This window comes from Panthera pardus, unplaced genomic scaffold, assembly GCF_024362965.1.
Source record: "Panthera pardus isolate Hobbes unplaced genomic scaffold, ASM2436296v1 HiC_scaffold_17, whole genome shotgun sequence".
Classification (NCBI taxonomy): Eukaryota; Metazoa; Chordata; class Mammalia; order Carnivora; family Felidae; genus Panthera; species Panthera pardus.
In genome coordinates, this window is record NW_026526732.1 from 138555031 (window position 1) to 138567922 (window position 12892).

Sequence of the window (12892 nt, forward strand, 5' to 3'; positions counted from 1 at the left end):
TATCTAAAGAGAAACTTGATTTCATACAGATTTCACAGCTTCTCAACATCCATATACCTGAAAAGATAAAAGAATTTGTATATCCTTCCTTGTCAGTCCTTGTGATTCATTCAGGTTGTAGTGTAAGTTTCCTTTCAATCAATCCAAGAAGGATCAGCGTGACCAAGCAAAGCAGGTTCCAAAGGCAGGAAGCAGAAGCAATACGATGCTATGGAAGTACCTTTCTGATCAGTCCCTTCTGCTGTTGTAGGGCCTTGGGGCAACCCTTCAATGTAGGTGGTTGGCAACAAGTCGGCCGAGATAGGTTGACCTTGTAGCTTTTGTAGTCTCTCATGTACAGCACTGGTCAGGTCTATATAAGCCTCATCGATGCTGCCACGTTCAATCACAGAAAAATGAGACATTACCCCCATCACTTCCACACTGGCTTCCCGGTACCTAAAAAGTATAAGGATTTTTATATATGTAGGCAATAAATGAACACAACAATTGAGATAGTCAGCCCCATCCCCTCCATCTCATAATGGAATCACCATATACATAACCAATGTAAGATCTCCTTTTTTATTTTATTTTTTTATTTTTTTTAACGTTTTATTTATTTTTGAGACAGAGAGAGACAGAGCATGAACAGGGGAGGGGCAGAGAGAGAGGGAGACACAGAATCGGAAGCAGGCTTCAGACTCCGAGCCATCAGCCCAGAGCCCGATGCGGGGCTTGAACTCTCGGACCGCGAGATCGTGACCCGAGCTGAAGTCAGAGGCTTAACCGACTGAGCCACCCAGGCGCCCCTCCTTTTTTTTTTTTAATGTTTATTTATTTATCTTCATTTTTGAGACAGAGAGAGACAGAGCATGAGCAGGGGAGAGACAGAGAGAGAGGGAGACACAGAATCGGAAGCACGCTCCAGGCTCCGGAGCTGTCAGCACAGAGCCTGACGTGGGGCTCAAACTTGTCAACTTCGAGATCATGACCCAAGGCAAAGTTGGACGCTCAACCGACTGAGCCACCCAGGTGCCCCTGTAAGATCTCCTTAAAGAGAGGAATGGCTTGGCAGATGAAGTGGTCAATGCGCAGGCAGATGGTCAGTAACAGAAGCAAGGAAAAAGAAGCAGCACAGAGGCAAACATTTTTAGTGTGACTCTAGCACTATGAAGGTGGAAAGTGTCCAGACCATGAATGTGTTTATGTGACAAGGATCTCTCCAAAGATGAAAGAAATGCTTCAAACTTGTTTAACTACATTTTACTAAGATCACTTACTCTTTCTGTTATTTTCATATAACTACCATGTAGTATTCTGCTTCAACTTTTGTCTTCAAATATGAGATTTACAGGAAACACTGCCCTGATCCCTGAACCCAAGTATTTCATCTTCCTCAAGATAGCATTTCTCAATATACATATGTGTGTATACATATATATATGTATATATGTATGTATACACACATACACACACATATATATGTATATGTATATATATATGTATACACACATACATATATATATGTATATATATATATGTATACACATACATATATATTTGTATACACACATATATACACACATACATGTTAATATGTTTTTTGAGAGGGAGAGAGAAAGAGAGGGGTCATAAGTGAGGGGCAAAGAGAGAGAAAATCCTTTAAGGAGCAGAGGGGGGGGAGGGAGGGAGGAGGGGGAGGGAGGAGGGGGAGGGAGGGAGGAGGGGGAGAGAGGGGGAGAGAGGGGGAGAGAGGGAGAGAGAGGGAGAGAGAGGGAGAGAGAGGGAGAGAGAGGGAGAGAGAGGGAGGTGAGGGGGAGAGAGAGGGAGGTGAGGGGGAGAGAGAGGGAGGGAGGGGGAGAGAGGGAGGGAGGGGGAGAGAGGGAGGGAGAGGGAGAGGGAGGGAGGGGGGAGAGAGAGGGAGAGAGAGAGGAAGGGAAGGAGGTGGGAAAGAGAGAGAGGAAGGGAGAGAGAGGGAGGGAGAGAGAGGGAGGGAGAGAGAGGGAGGGAGGGAGAGGGAGGGAGAGGGAGGGAGAGGGAGAGAGAGAGGGAGAGAGAGGGAGAGAGAGAGAGGGAGAGAGAGGGAGAGAGAGAGAGGGAGAGAGGGAGGGAGGGAGAAAGAGGGAGAGAGGGAGGGAGGGAGAAAGAGGGAGGGAGGGAGAAAGAGGGAGAAAGAGGGAGAGAGAGGGAGAGAGGGAGAGAGGGAGAGAGGGAGAGAGGGAGAGAGGGAGAGAGGGAGGGAGAGAGAGAGAGAGAAAGTGGGGCTCACCCGAAGCAGGGCACGAGCTCATCTGATGTGGGACTCAAACTCACTAACTGTGAGATCATGACCTGAGACGAAATCAGATACTTAACGACTGAGCCACCCAGGTGCCCACACTATATATTTTCAAGTTTTATTTATTTTAAATAATCTCTACACCCAATGCAGGGCTCGAATTCACGACCCCAAGATCAAAAGTCTTCTGACTGAGCCAGCCAGGAGCCCCAGTGTTTCTCACTATAAATTAACAATGTGACATTGAAGACTTTAAGACACAGAACAGATGAACACAAGGGAAGGGAAGCAAAAATAATATAAAAACAGGGAGGGGAACAAAACATAAGAGACTCTTAAATATGGAGAACAAACACAGGGTTACTGGAGGGGGGATGGGCTAAAGGGGTAAGCGGCATTAAGGAATCTACTCCTGAAATCACTGTTGCACTATATGCTAACTTGGATGTAAATTTAAAAAATTAAATTAAAAAAAAAATTTTTTAAAAAGTGACATATTAGATTTTATACCTAGTCAACAGTAAGTCTGACCAACATGTGAGCTGGTCCTTGCTACATATATACACACATACATATACGTGCACATGTGCGCGCGCGCGCGCACACACACACACACACACACACACACACACACATCTAACCAACCAACCAAGTCCAATCACTTCTGGGTATACTAACATTCAAATTATCAAGCTGAAGATAAGTGCCTAGAATGTGGTGACAGCCTTCCCTAGCGGATACCCGTTTCACCATACACCTTCTATTTAAACCCTAACAAGCAGCTCTTCTGGCTGTAGATAGCTAGTTTCCTATGGCAACACGTATATATTTTCTTTGCTCTGAACCTGCTATGGAATTTAAAGTAAGTACTGTATTCCTATTGAATCTATCATAAAAATGAAATATTTGCACCATTTCACAAAGATATCTATAAAACACCCGTATAATTATTGCTGTAAAACATTCTCAAAAGAATTGGAGAAAAGACTTGGCTTTTTTTCTTTTAATCATTATTTGTGTTGGAAAGAGGACAGTCAGACCTCAAAGGAAAAAAAAGTACAAGCACGTGCAGGAGCATGAGGGCACGATACAGTCACACACAGAGTGAGAAGAGGATACTCTTGCGATAGTTGGTGTTCCTTCACAGCCTCTTGAGCAAATCACTCCAAACCATTTTAAGAATATTTGATAGGGGCGCCTGGGTGGCTCAGTCGGTTAAGCGTCCGACTTCAGCTCAGGTCATGATCGCACAGTTCGTGGGCTCGAGCCCCGCATCGGACTCCATGCTGACAGCTCAGAGCCTGGAGCCTGCTTCTGATTCTGTGTCTCCCTCTCTCTCTGCCCCTCCCCTGCTCATGCTGTCTCTCTCTGTCTCTCAAAAATAAATAAATGTTAAAAAAAAAAAAAAAGAATATTTGATAAACTTCAATATGCATACATTTCTGCAAATCGTATTTTATAACCTGGTTTTGCAAGTTATCAAAACAGTAATTTTACATCTCTAGGTCTTAGTAACTCTTCATCTATAAACTCCTAAATTTGATAAAACTGGCTTTGCTCATCATTTGATGAAGACTTTAAGAGTAAGATAAATGATCCAGTTTAAAGTTGGTGGCATGTGGCCTTTCAAAATTACATTGTGATGTCAACCATTATTTCTGGAAAGTTACACTGTCTTTACCAGCATAAAATTCCCTTCAATGCAATGTAGTATATGTCCATTAGCTGACTTTAATTCTACTTTAGGGTTAAGGTATTAATCTTCAGTCAAATCTGTCTTCTTTTCTGGCAATAACTCCAGTGTGAAGTTGGTTACGGCACGTCACTTTTAGACTTAAAATTTATCTCTCTTTTTTTTTTTAAAGTTTATTTTTGTTTATTTTGAGAGAGAGATAGAGAGCAAGTGGGGGAGGGGCAGAGAGAGGGAGACAGAATCCCAAGCAGGCTCTGCACTGTTAGTGCAGAGGCTGATGAAGGGCTCGAACTCATGAACCATGAGATCATGACCTGAGTCAAAATCATGAGTCTGATGCTTAACTGACTGAGCCACCCAGGTGCCCCTGGAATATCTCAACTCTTAAGTCAAACCATAATCCCTACACACCACACTACATGGCAGAATGTACTGTGAGAATGTGGATACTGAAATCCAAACCCCCCCCCCGAATCCTTAGTCTACTTCCTAGCTGTGTGAACTTACACTATTTAACTTCTTTAAGCTTGCTTCTTCATGGAGGTGGGGGGGGGGGGGGTAGAATACTAGAACCTACCTTATAATAACATGAAATTTTTAAGAGATGTTGCCTGTGGAGAGCTTAACACAGGCTGGCATGGGACATATGCTCAATACATATTCTCTATTAGGATTATTATAGTGGCTAGAGCTTGTACCTACCTCTAACTTGGTTATACCCGGACATACCTCTATTCTAAGGCTAAGACTCTAAAATCTGGGGAGCAACAGTGCACTTTAAACACAGAGAAGGTAGTCTCCTTTGAGACTGTTCAGTTTCTGGCAAGTAATTCTATTTTTTTTAATAATTTTTTTAGTGTTTATTTATTTTTTGAGAGAGAGAGAGCACACACACATGTGCAAGTAGGGGAGGGGCAGAGAGAGAGGGAGACAATAGAATCCGAAGCAGGCTGCAGGCTCTGAGCTGTCAGCACAGAGCCCAACGCAAGGCTCAAACCTGCAAACTGTGAGATCATGACCTCAGCCAAAGTCAGACGCTTAACTGAGCCATGCAGGCGCCCCTGGTTCTGGCAAATAATTCTAGATACTGCACTATAATGTCAGTTTAACTTAGCCTTCTCTGGAAAAACTTAGTTTCAGTCAATTTAATTACTTCAAACATTTCAGAATTTTGGCTTGAGAACATGGGAATTGGTTTTAAGTTTTTCTTTTTTAAAGTTTATTTATTTTGAGAGAGAGGGAGGGAGGGAGAGGGAAAGATATGCAGTGAGGGAGGGGCAGAGAGAGAGAGAGGGAGAGAGGAGGAGAGGGGAAGAGAGGAGAGAGGACGGGGGGGGAGGGGGAGAGGGGGGAGAGAGAGAGAGAGAGAGGGAGAGAGAGAGAGGGGGAGAGAGGGGGAGGGGGGGAGAGGGGGGGAGGGGGGGGGGGGGAGAGGGGGGGAGAGGGGAGGGGGGAGAGGGGAGAGGGGAGAGGGGAGAGGGGAGAGGGGAGAGGGGAGAGGGGAGAGGGGAGAGGGAGAGAGAATCCCAAGTAGGCTCTGTGCTATCAGCATGAAGCCTGATGCAGGGCTTGAACTCACAAACCGTGAGATCATGACCTGAGTCGAAGTTGGACACTTAACCAATAGAGCCACACAGGCACCTCTAAGTTTTAATTATAATACCAATTTTTTTTAATTTTTAATATAACTTATTGACAAATTGATTTCCAGACAACACCCAGTGTTCATGTCTTTTAAATTATCAGAATTGAATAATAAATATTCATTCTACTAAGGTTTACTGAAGGTCAAATTAGCTCATGTTATCTGTGTTCCAATTTGTTAACAAAAGGATAACTTAAGGTAGTGGTTAACTTTGTCTATCTCATACTTTTCGTGGGTAATTGTTTATTTTTTATTTTTTTTTCAATATATGAAGTTTATTGTCAAATTGGTTTCCATACAACACCCAGTGCTCATCCCAAAAGGTGCCCTCCTCAATACCCATCACCCACCCTCCCCTCCCTCCCACCCCCCATAATACCAATTTTTAAATAATTAAGGAACTGAAAGGGTGTTAAGGGCACCAATTGTTACAGGTTGTAACGACTCTGAACTGTTCCTGAAACATGGTATCAAATCTATTTTCATTTCACAGAGAAAAGCTGGCTGTCGAAAGGGAACCTTTTTTAGACATTATTTACACCAAACAAATTTGAAACCTCAGTTCCTCAGGGGCTCATATTATATTATTTCCAATTCTTCCATTCCCTTAAACAATCTTTTCTTCTTACTTGGTAAGGTCAGCTTTCCCACGAGACTCACGAACTTGTGCCAGTAGAAGATCTGGACATAACTTCTTAGCATCATTTGCCCACATGTTCCTAGCGACCCCAAATGCACGAGCTTCATAACTCACTGAAACTATTCTAAGGTTAGGAAAAAAAAGAAAACAGAAAAGTGTTAAATGATCACAAGCAAAAATAACTAAAATTTAACATCAAGGCTATATAAACATAATAGTAGAAACTTTTTGGTCACAGATGCCACTATTACATCTCAAACACAGCAGCTGAGAAATCTCAAAACAGGACCTAGCATACTGCCATGTATTCTTATAGATTAAAATAGTCGATAGTTATAATAAGTATGATACATACCCACCACCCTTCCATGATTTGTACTGTACAACTGCACAAGGTTTATTCTTCAAATGAGGATTTTCCCGCTGTTCCACTTGAACAAAAAAACAGTCCATGTCCACTAGAGCAACTACCCGGTCCTGTCCAGTAGCCATTTTTCTGTAAGACGATATTTTATGATCAGAAAAGACATCTAATCCAAAGCACCATAGAAAGCTGTATTTCCGTACTTCTATTGTTGAGTTATCCTGAACATGAACAGTAACAAGAATGAAATAGCCATTTTCATATGATGCTGGTAAGAGAATAATAAATTGTTATAATTTTAGGAAGGCAGTATATATCAAAAGCTTTAAAAAATCCCCACCTCCCAAAGGAACTGAACACACAAAAAAGATATACATATAGTCAGTAAGCACATGAAAATGGGCTCAACATCATTAGTTACAGGGAAATGCAAATTAAAACTATAATGTACATTGGGGCACCTAAGTGGCTCGGTCAGTTGAGTGTCTGCGTTTGGCTCAGGTCATGATCTTGCAGTTTGTGGGTTTGAGCCCTGCATCGGGCTCACTGCTGTCAGCACAGAGCCCACTTCCAATCCTGTCTCCCCATCTCTCTGCCCCTTCCCTGCTTGTGCAGTCTTTAAAAACAATAAACATTAAAAAAAAAAAAAAAACTATAATGTACATCAACAGAGGGATGAAGTCAATAGTTACTCTAGTTGATAACAAATCTAGAGTATAATTTTCAGGGAAAAGAGAAACAGGAAATGACATATAACATGATAGCATTCATGTGAATTTTTTTAACTTTTTATTTTGAAATAATTTCAGACTTAAAGTTGCAAAAATGGTAGGATTCTCTGAAATCCAGCTTCCTCTGTTAACATTTTATAAAGCACAATTATCAAAACTAAAAAATGAATGAACATTGGTATAATGCTCAACTATACACTTTACTTGAATTTCACCAGTTATTACACTAATAATCTTCCCCCCCCCCCCCCCCCCCCAGGATCCAATGTTAGTCATCATGTCTCCTTGGTCTTCTCCAATCTGTGACATTTCCTCAATCTACCCTTATTTTTCATGACACTTTTGAAGAGACTAGTCAGCTACTTCAAGAATGCCTCTCAATTTAGGTTGTCTAATGCTTTCTCTTGATTAGATTAAGGTTATACGTTTTTGGTATTTCTTTTTCTTTTCTTTTTTTAAAGTTTACTTATTTTGAGAGAAAGAGAGAGACAGAGAGAGAGAACTGACACAATGCAAGTTGGGAAGGGGCAGAGAGAGAGGGAGAGAAAATCCCAAGCAGGCTCCTCACAGTCAGTGCAGAGCCCGATGCGGGGGCTCAAACCCACTAACCCTGAGATCATGACCCAGGCTGAAATCAAGAGACAAATGCTTAACCGACTGAGCCACCCAGACGCCTCAAGGCTATATATTTTTGGCAAGAATATTATGGAAGTGAAGTGTTCTTCTCAGTGTATCATACGGAGAGATACATGATAACAAGTCTTATTACTGGTGAAGTTAACCATGGTCGTTTAGTTGTGATAGTATTTGTCAGGTTTCTTGTTGTAAAGTTACTATTTTTCCTTTTGTAACTATTATCTTAGGGGGAAATCTTTGAGACAATGCAAATATCCTGGTTCTCCTAAAACTTTCAACCACTAAGCACCTATCACTGGATCTTGCCTGTAACACTTACTTGATAACGGTCTGATGGTGATTTTCTATCCATTTATGTAAACTTTTGAAGATAAAAGAAAACAATACTACATACTATTCACAGATAGACATACATAAAGGTATGGATGGTAGACTGGAAGAACAAACCTTATGTACTTGACAGTGGATACAGACTAATGTTATCATTTAACATTGTTAGAAATCTGGAAGAAATACAAACTGAAGTAGTGACTCCCAAACTTTGCTGCAGATTAGCCAGGGACATTTTTTTTAAGCTCTATGCCCAACATGGGGTTTGAACTCATGACACCAAGATCAAGAGTCCTCTACTGACTGAGCCAACCAGGGTCCCCCAACTTAGGAATATTTAAATAATACTGATATCTGGCTTCTCTCACCCGACATCCTAATTTAATTGGTATGGGTGTGTTTTGTGCTAGCTCAGCTATCAGCTGAGAAATGCTATCAGCTAGAAATGGCTAGGGTCACTCACCTGGGCTCCAGTGACCTTCCCACAGACATCTCCTCTTTCCAAAAGAAAAAATACAACTGACCAACCCTTGTGATTCTTATTGTGATTGCAAGATGCCCTTCAGCAATAACCATCAGCAAACTGAAAAAAATAAAGGTTTAGTACTTACAGGACTGAAAAGTACATAGCATACCTGGGGCCACACAATGACACCATAGGTAGATAAAAAGAGAATACCTTATGTAATCAAGCTGGCTAAAAGTGAATTATCATAAAGAGTTTTTTAAAATAAGTTTTAATATCAAGGGGTGCCTGGGTGGCTCAGTCTCTTAAGCATCCAACTCTAGATCTTCTAAATTCAAGCCCTGCCTTGGGCTCTGAGATGACCACACAGAGCCTGCTTAGGATTCTCTCTCTCCCTCTGCCCCCCCCCTCCCATCACGCTGTCTGTCTGTATGTGTATCTCTCTCTCCCCGTCTCTCTCAAAATAAATAAACTTTTTTAAAAAGCTTTAATGGGGCGCCTGGGTGGCTCAGTCGGTTGGGTGACCACATTCAGCTCAGGTCATGATCTCACTATTCTTGGGTTCGGGCCTCACGTTGGGCTCTGTGCTGACAGCTCAGAGCTTTAAGCCTGTTTCAGATTCTGTGTCTCCCTCTCTCTGTCTCTCTGCCCTACCCCCACTTGCTCGCTCTCGCTCTCAAAAACAAACATTAAAAAAAAAAAAAAAAAAAAAAAGAATTCCATAGGACTGAATGAACTGATGAGGAGGATTATAATTCTTATGACTTTTCATTAGAAACACTGTTGGTTCTTTAATGTTGTTTCTTCCAGATTTAAGGAAACCTCTTCTCTTAACCTATCTCCAACTTACAGCAATTTGGTAAAATATACTTTTGAGAACAAACTTTTTCTCCTTACCTGATCCCTCCAGAATTAGAAAACTCTCAGTGAATATTCTTATTTTTATGGCAATGTAATTATCTGTATAAGTTCAATAAGGATCTTTCTCCTTCTAACAGGACACGATTGGAAACATTGGTTATACTACCAAACTTTGACTAGAATGATGTATTTAAGACATACATATGTAGATATAATAGTTAAGAAACTAAGGTTAACTTTGTGGAATCAATAAAGCCCCATGGAAAAATCAGTCTGGCGCCCTGCTTACCAAGTTCCCAACAGCCTTACCAGGTGAGTAAGGAAGGTCTCTTCCTGGCAGGCCTAGGAACCTCAGGGTATTTTAGGAACCTCAAGAAGAGAGGAATTCACCCAAATCTATACATATTGCAGGCAAAGCCTAATGGCAAGTTTCTTGATTGGCTTCATAGTCTCAAAAGGCTTTTAAAAGTTCAATCTGAGATTCCTTATGAAAAGTTCCAGGAAAGCAGATTTAAATGTCTATATGGTCAATCACTATTCTTGCTGTACTTAGGTTAATAACCAGGCCTACTTTAATGAGACTATACTTTTTTTTTTTAATTAGCCTTATTTTGATTATCTCTGAAAGAAATGGGGGTGATTGTGAGAGAATGACTGTTTCAGTATTATAACTTTGTGGATATCATAAAGTTAATGGTCTTTGAGGTTTATTTTTCCACCTCTAAACTGGACTGGATCCTGAATTCTTCTAGTTTCCTCCAATATTTGGCTATAACTCTCTAAACTAACATTTCCAAATGTTCTCCCACCCTTCTGACTTGGAAACACTGAGAACTAAAACTGCCCTTTCCCAAAGTCATGCAAGCTAACGTGGAACAACTTGACATAAACTTCAAAGAAATCACACAACAGCTCATGCATAGACAATTTTGGTGCCAGTTGCTGCGTGGGTCACTCAGAAAAGATCACCAGAGACATTCAAACTGCAAACCAGGAAAATCTAACAGATTGCCACTGTCTGCCCTCACTCCATCTGAAGATGCTTTGAGTCTGACATCTAGAAATCTTCTTAACTGACTGCCTTCAGAACTCACAAACTGGGATTATAATCTTAATCTGTCAGTCTGGAATTTCCTGGTCAGCACTATCTGCCTGATAGACCTCTGCCTTCCCCCAAAGGAAGGTGATCTTGCTTGAAACAATCTACTCTCTGACAGTAACTTCCTTCTCATGCCCCCTTCTGCCTTGCCTTTCACTTTGTACAACTCTTAGGAGCTCCTTTTTATTTGTTAGAGGAGATGCTGCCCAATTCATAACCATGAATAAAGCCAGTGTAGATCTTTAAATTTACTCAGTTTTTTTTTTTTTTTTTAAACAGGCCTAACTTGAGGAACCCACCTGCACAACCACTTCCTGAAATAAGACACAACACTTTAATTAAATTGAGTTATTCTCAGGACCAAGAGATTGGTTCCACTGAATATGAAACAATCTACCAACACAGGACAGGCTCAAACCTACTTATACCATGGGGCACCTGGATGGCTCAGTCAGTTTAGTACCCAACTCTTGATTTTGGCTCAGGTCATGATTTCAGGGGTCATGAGATGGAGACCCACATCAGGCTATGCTGACAGCTCAGAGCCTGCTTGGGATTCATTCTCTCTCTCTCTCTCTCTCTCTTTCTCTCTCTCTCCCCCTCTCTCTGCCCCTCCCCTATTCATTCTCTGTCTGTCTCTCTCTGTCCCTCCCTCTCAAAATAAACTTAAAAAAAAAAAAAAAAGCAGACTACTTATTACCCAAATCCGTGAACAGATTTCCAGGGCTAGCCTTCAAAGATCACTGACCCATTTTCATGGCTGGACTCTTTCAAGTTTGGGACAATGGCTACAGACTGGATTTCAAACTATTGCCTGTATAATTATTTAACCCTGACTTTTAACATACCAACTATCAGGGCAGTTAACGTCCTCATCATTGACTCTGGCATCACAGGGTAGATTGTCATGTAAACCCTGACAGTGGCTCCCGCCACCCCTTTCTCATAATGCAGGTGGCTGATTTAAGCCGGGATTGCTGAGGCATCCACTTACTTTAAAGATGACTATCTTGAATAAACACATAGGCAGCCAAATGACTAGATAAAGTGTCAGGCCACGTTCCCTAACTGAGACTCCTTTGTTTTAGAGTTCTTGGTTGATTTCAATAACTGGCCATTTTGGAACACTTGGTTTTTTGTTTTCCCTTTTCTCTCTTCTGGTACTTTAAATTCCCGCTCTTATTTTTTAAATTCACCTGTGAAACCCTTGATCCCCACCCTCAAGCAGAACTCCAGGCCTGTCCTAGCTTGCTCCCTCTCTACCTGTAACCTTGCTGTGTGCTCACTGGTGTCTTGTGAGCTTCAGGGCTTATAAGGAATAAATTGTTTTTCTTTCAAAAAGTTTCCTGAGGGTCACTGCTAAAGGGTGTCCTGCAATCATATTAAGAACCATAAGAACATTGGTTTCGAAACGGGACAGGTCTGTGGGAAGCTCACAGGAGCCCAGGTGAGTGTCCTGAAGCATTTCTAACCACAGCATTACCACCAATAGGCTGAGATAGCACAAAACACGCATATACCAATTACATTAGGATGTCTGGTATTAGAAGCCAAATATCAATGTTACTTAGATATCATTTTATTTAAACTTATTATTTTAAAACATTACTATTAGGCTGAGATGGCACAAAATGGGGTGTGACTTGAGCACTGTGATTTTTCAAAGCTCTCCAGGCAGTTCTTTTTTTTTTTTTTTTTTAATGTTTATTTATTTTTGAGACAGAGAGAGACAGAGCATGCATGGGGGAGGGGCAGAGAGAGAGGGAGACACAGAAGCGGAAGCAGGCTCCAGGCTCTGAGCCATCAGCCCAGAGCCCGACTCGGGGCTCCAACTCACGAATCGTGAGATCGTGACCTGAGCTGAAGTCGGACCCTCAACCGACTGAGCCACCCAGGCGCCCCTCTCCAGGCAGTTCTAATATGTAGCAGAAATTGGAAACAACTGACCTAAATAAGATACTTATGGAAACACCAGTAACTCATGACTTAAATATGAAAGAAAAGGTTATACAGTTGAGTAAACACTCAACTGTTTTCTAAAAAAAAAAAAATCAAAAATTAACATTGACGTTGACAAGTGGCATGGAACTAACAATGACAGAAGATTAGTGGAAAGAAACATGAATTAAAAAGTCTGAGTAGTCAAGGCATTAATTCTTTATAAAAA

General features: G+C 41.4%; 1 protein-coding gene across 1 annotated transcript in view; it reads right to left on the reverse strand.

The window, feature by feature from the left end:
- POLH (DNA polymerase eta) overlaps nt 1-12892 on the reverse strand; it is a 49764-nt gene that overhangs the window by 35748 nt on the left and 1124 nt on the right. The window contains exons 2-4 of the mRNA XM_019457260.2: nt 6594-6734; nt 6228-6362; nt 221-438 (exon numbers count right to left, since the gene is read on the reverse strand). Coding sequence (XP_019312805.2) covers nt 221-438; nt 6228-6362; nt 6594-6730 — 490 coding nt within the window. The 5' untranslated portion in view covers nt 6731-6734. The remainder of the gene's footprint in view (nt 1-220; nt 439-6227; nt 6363-6593; nt 6735-12892) is intronic.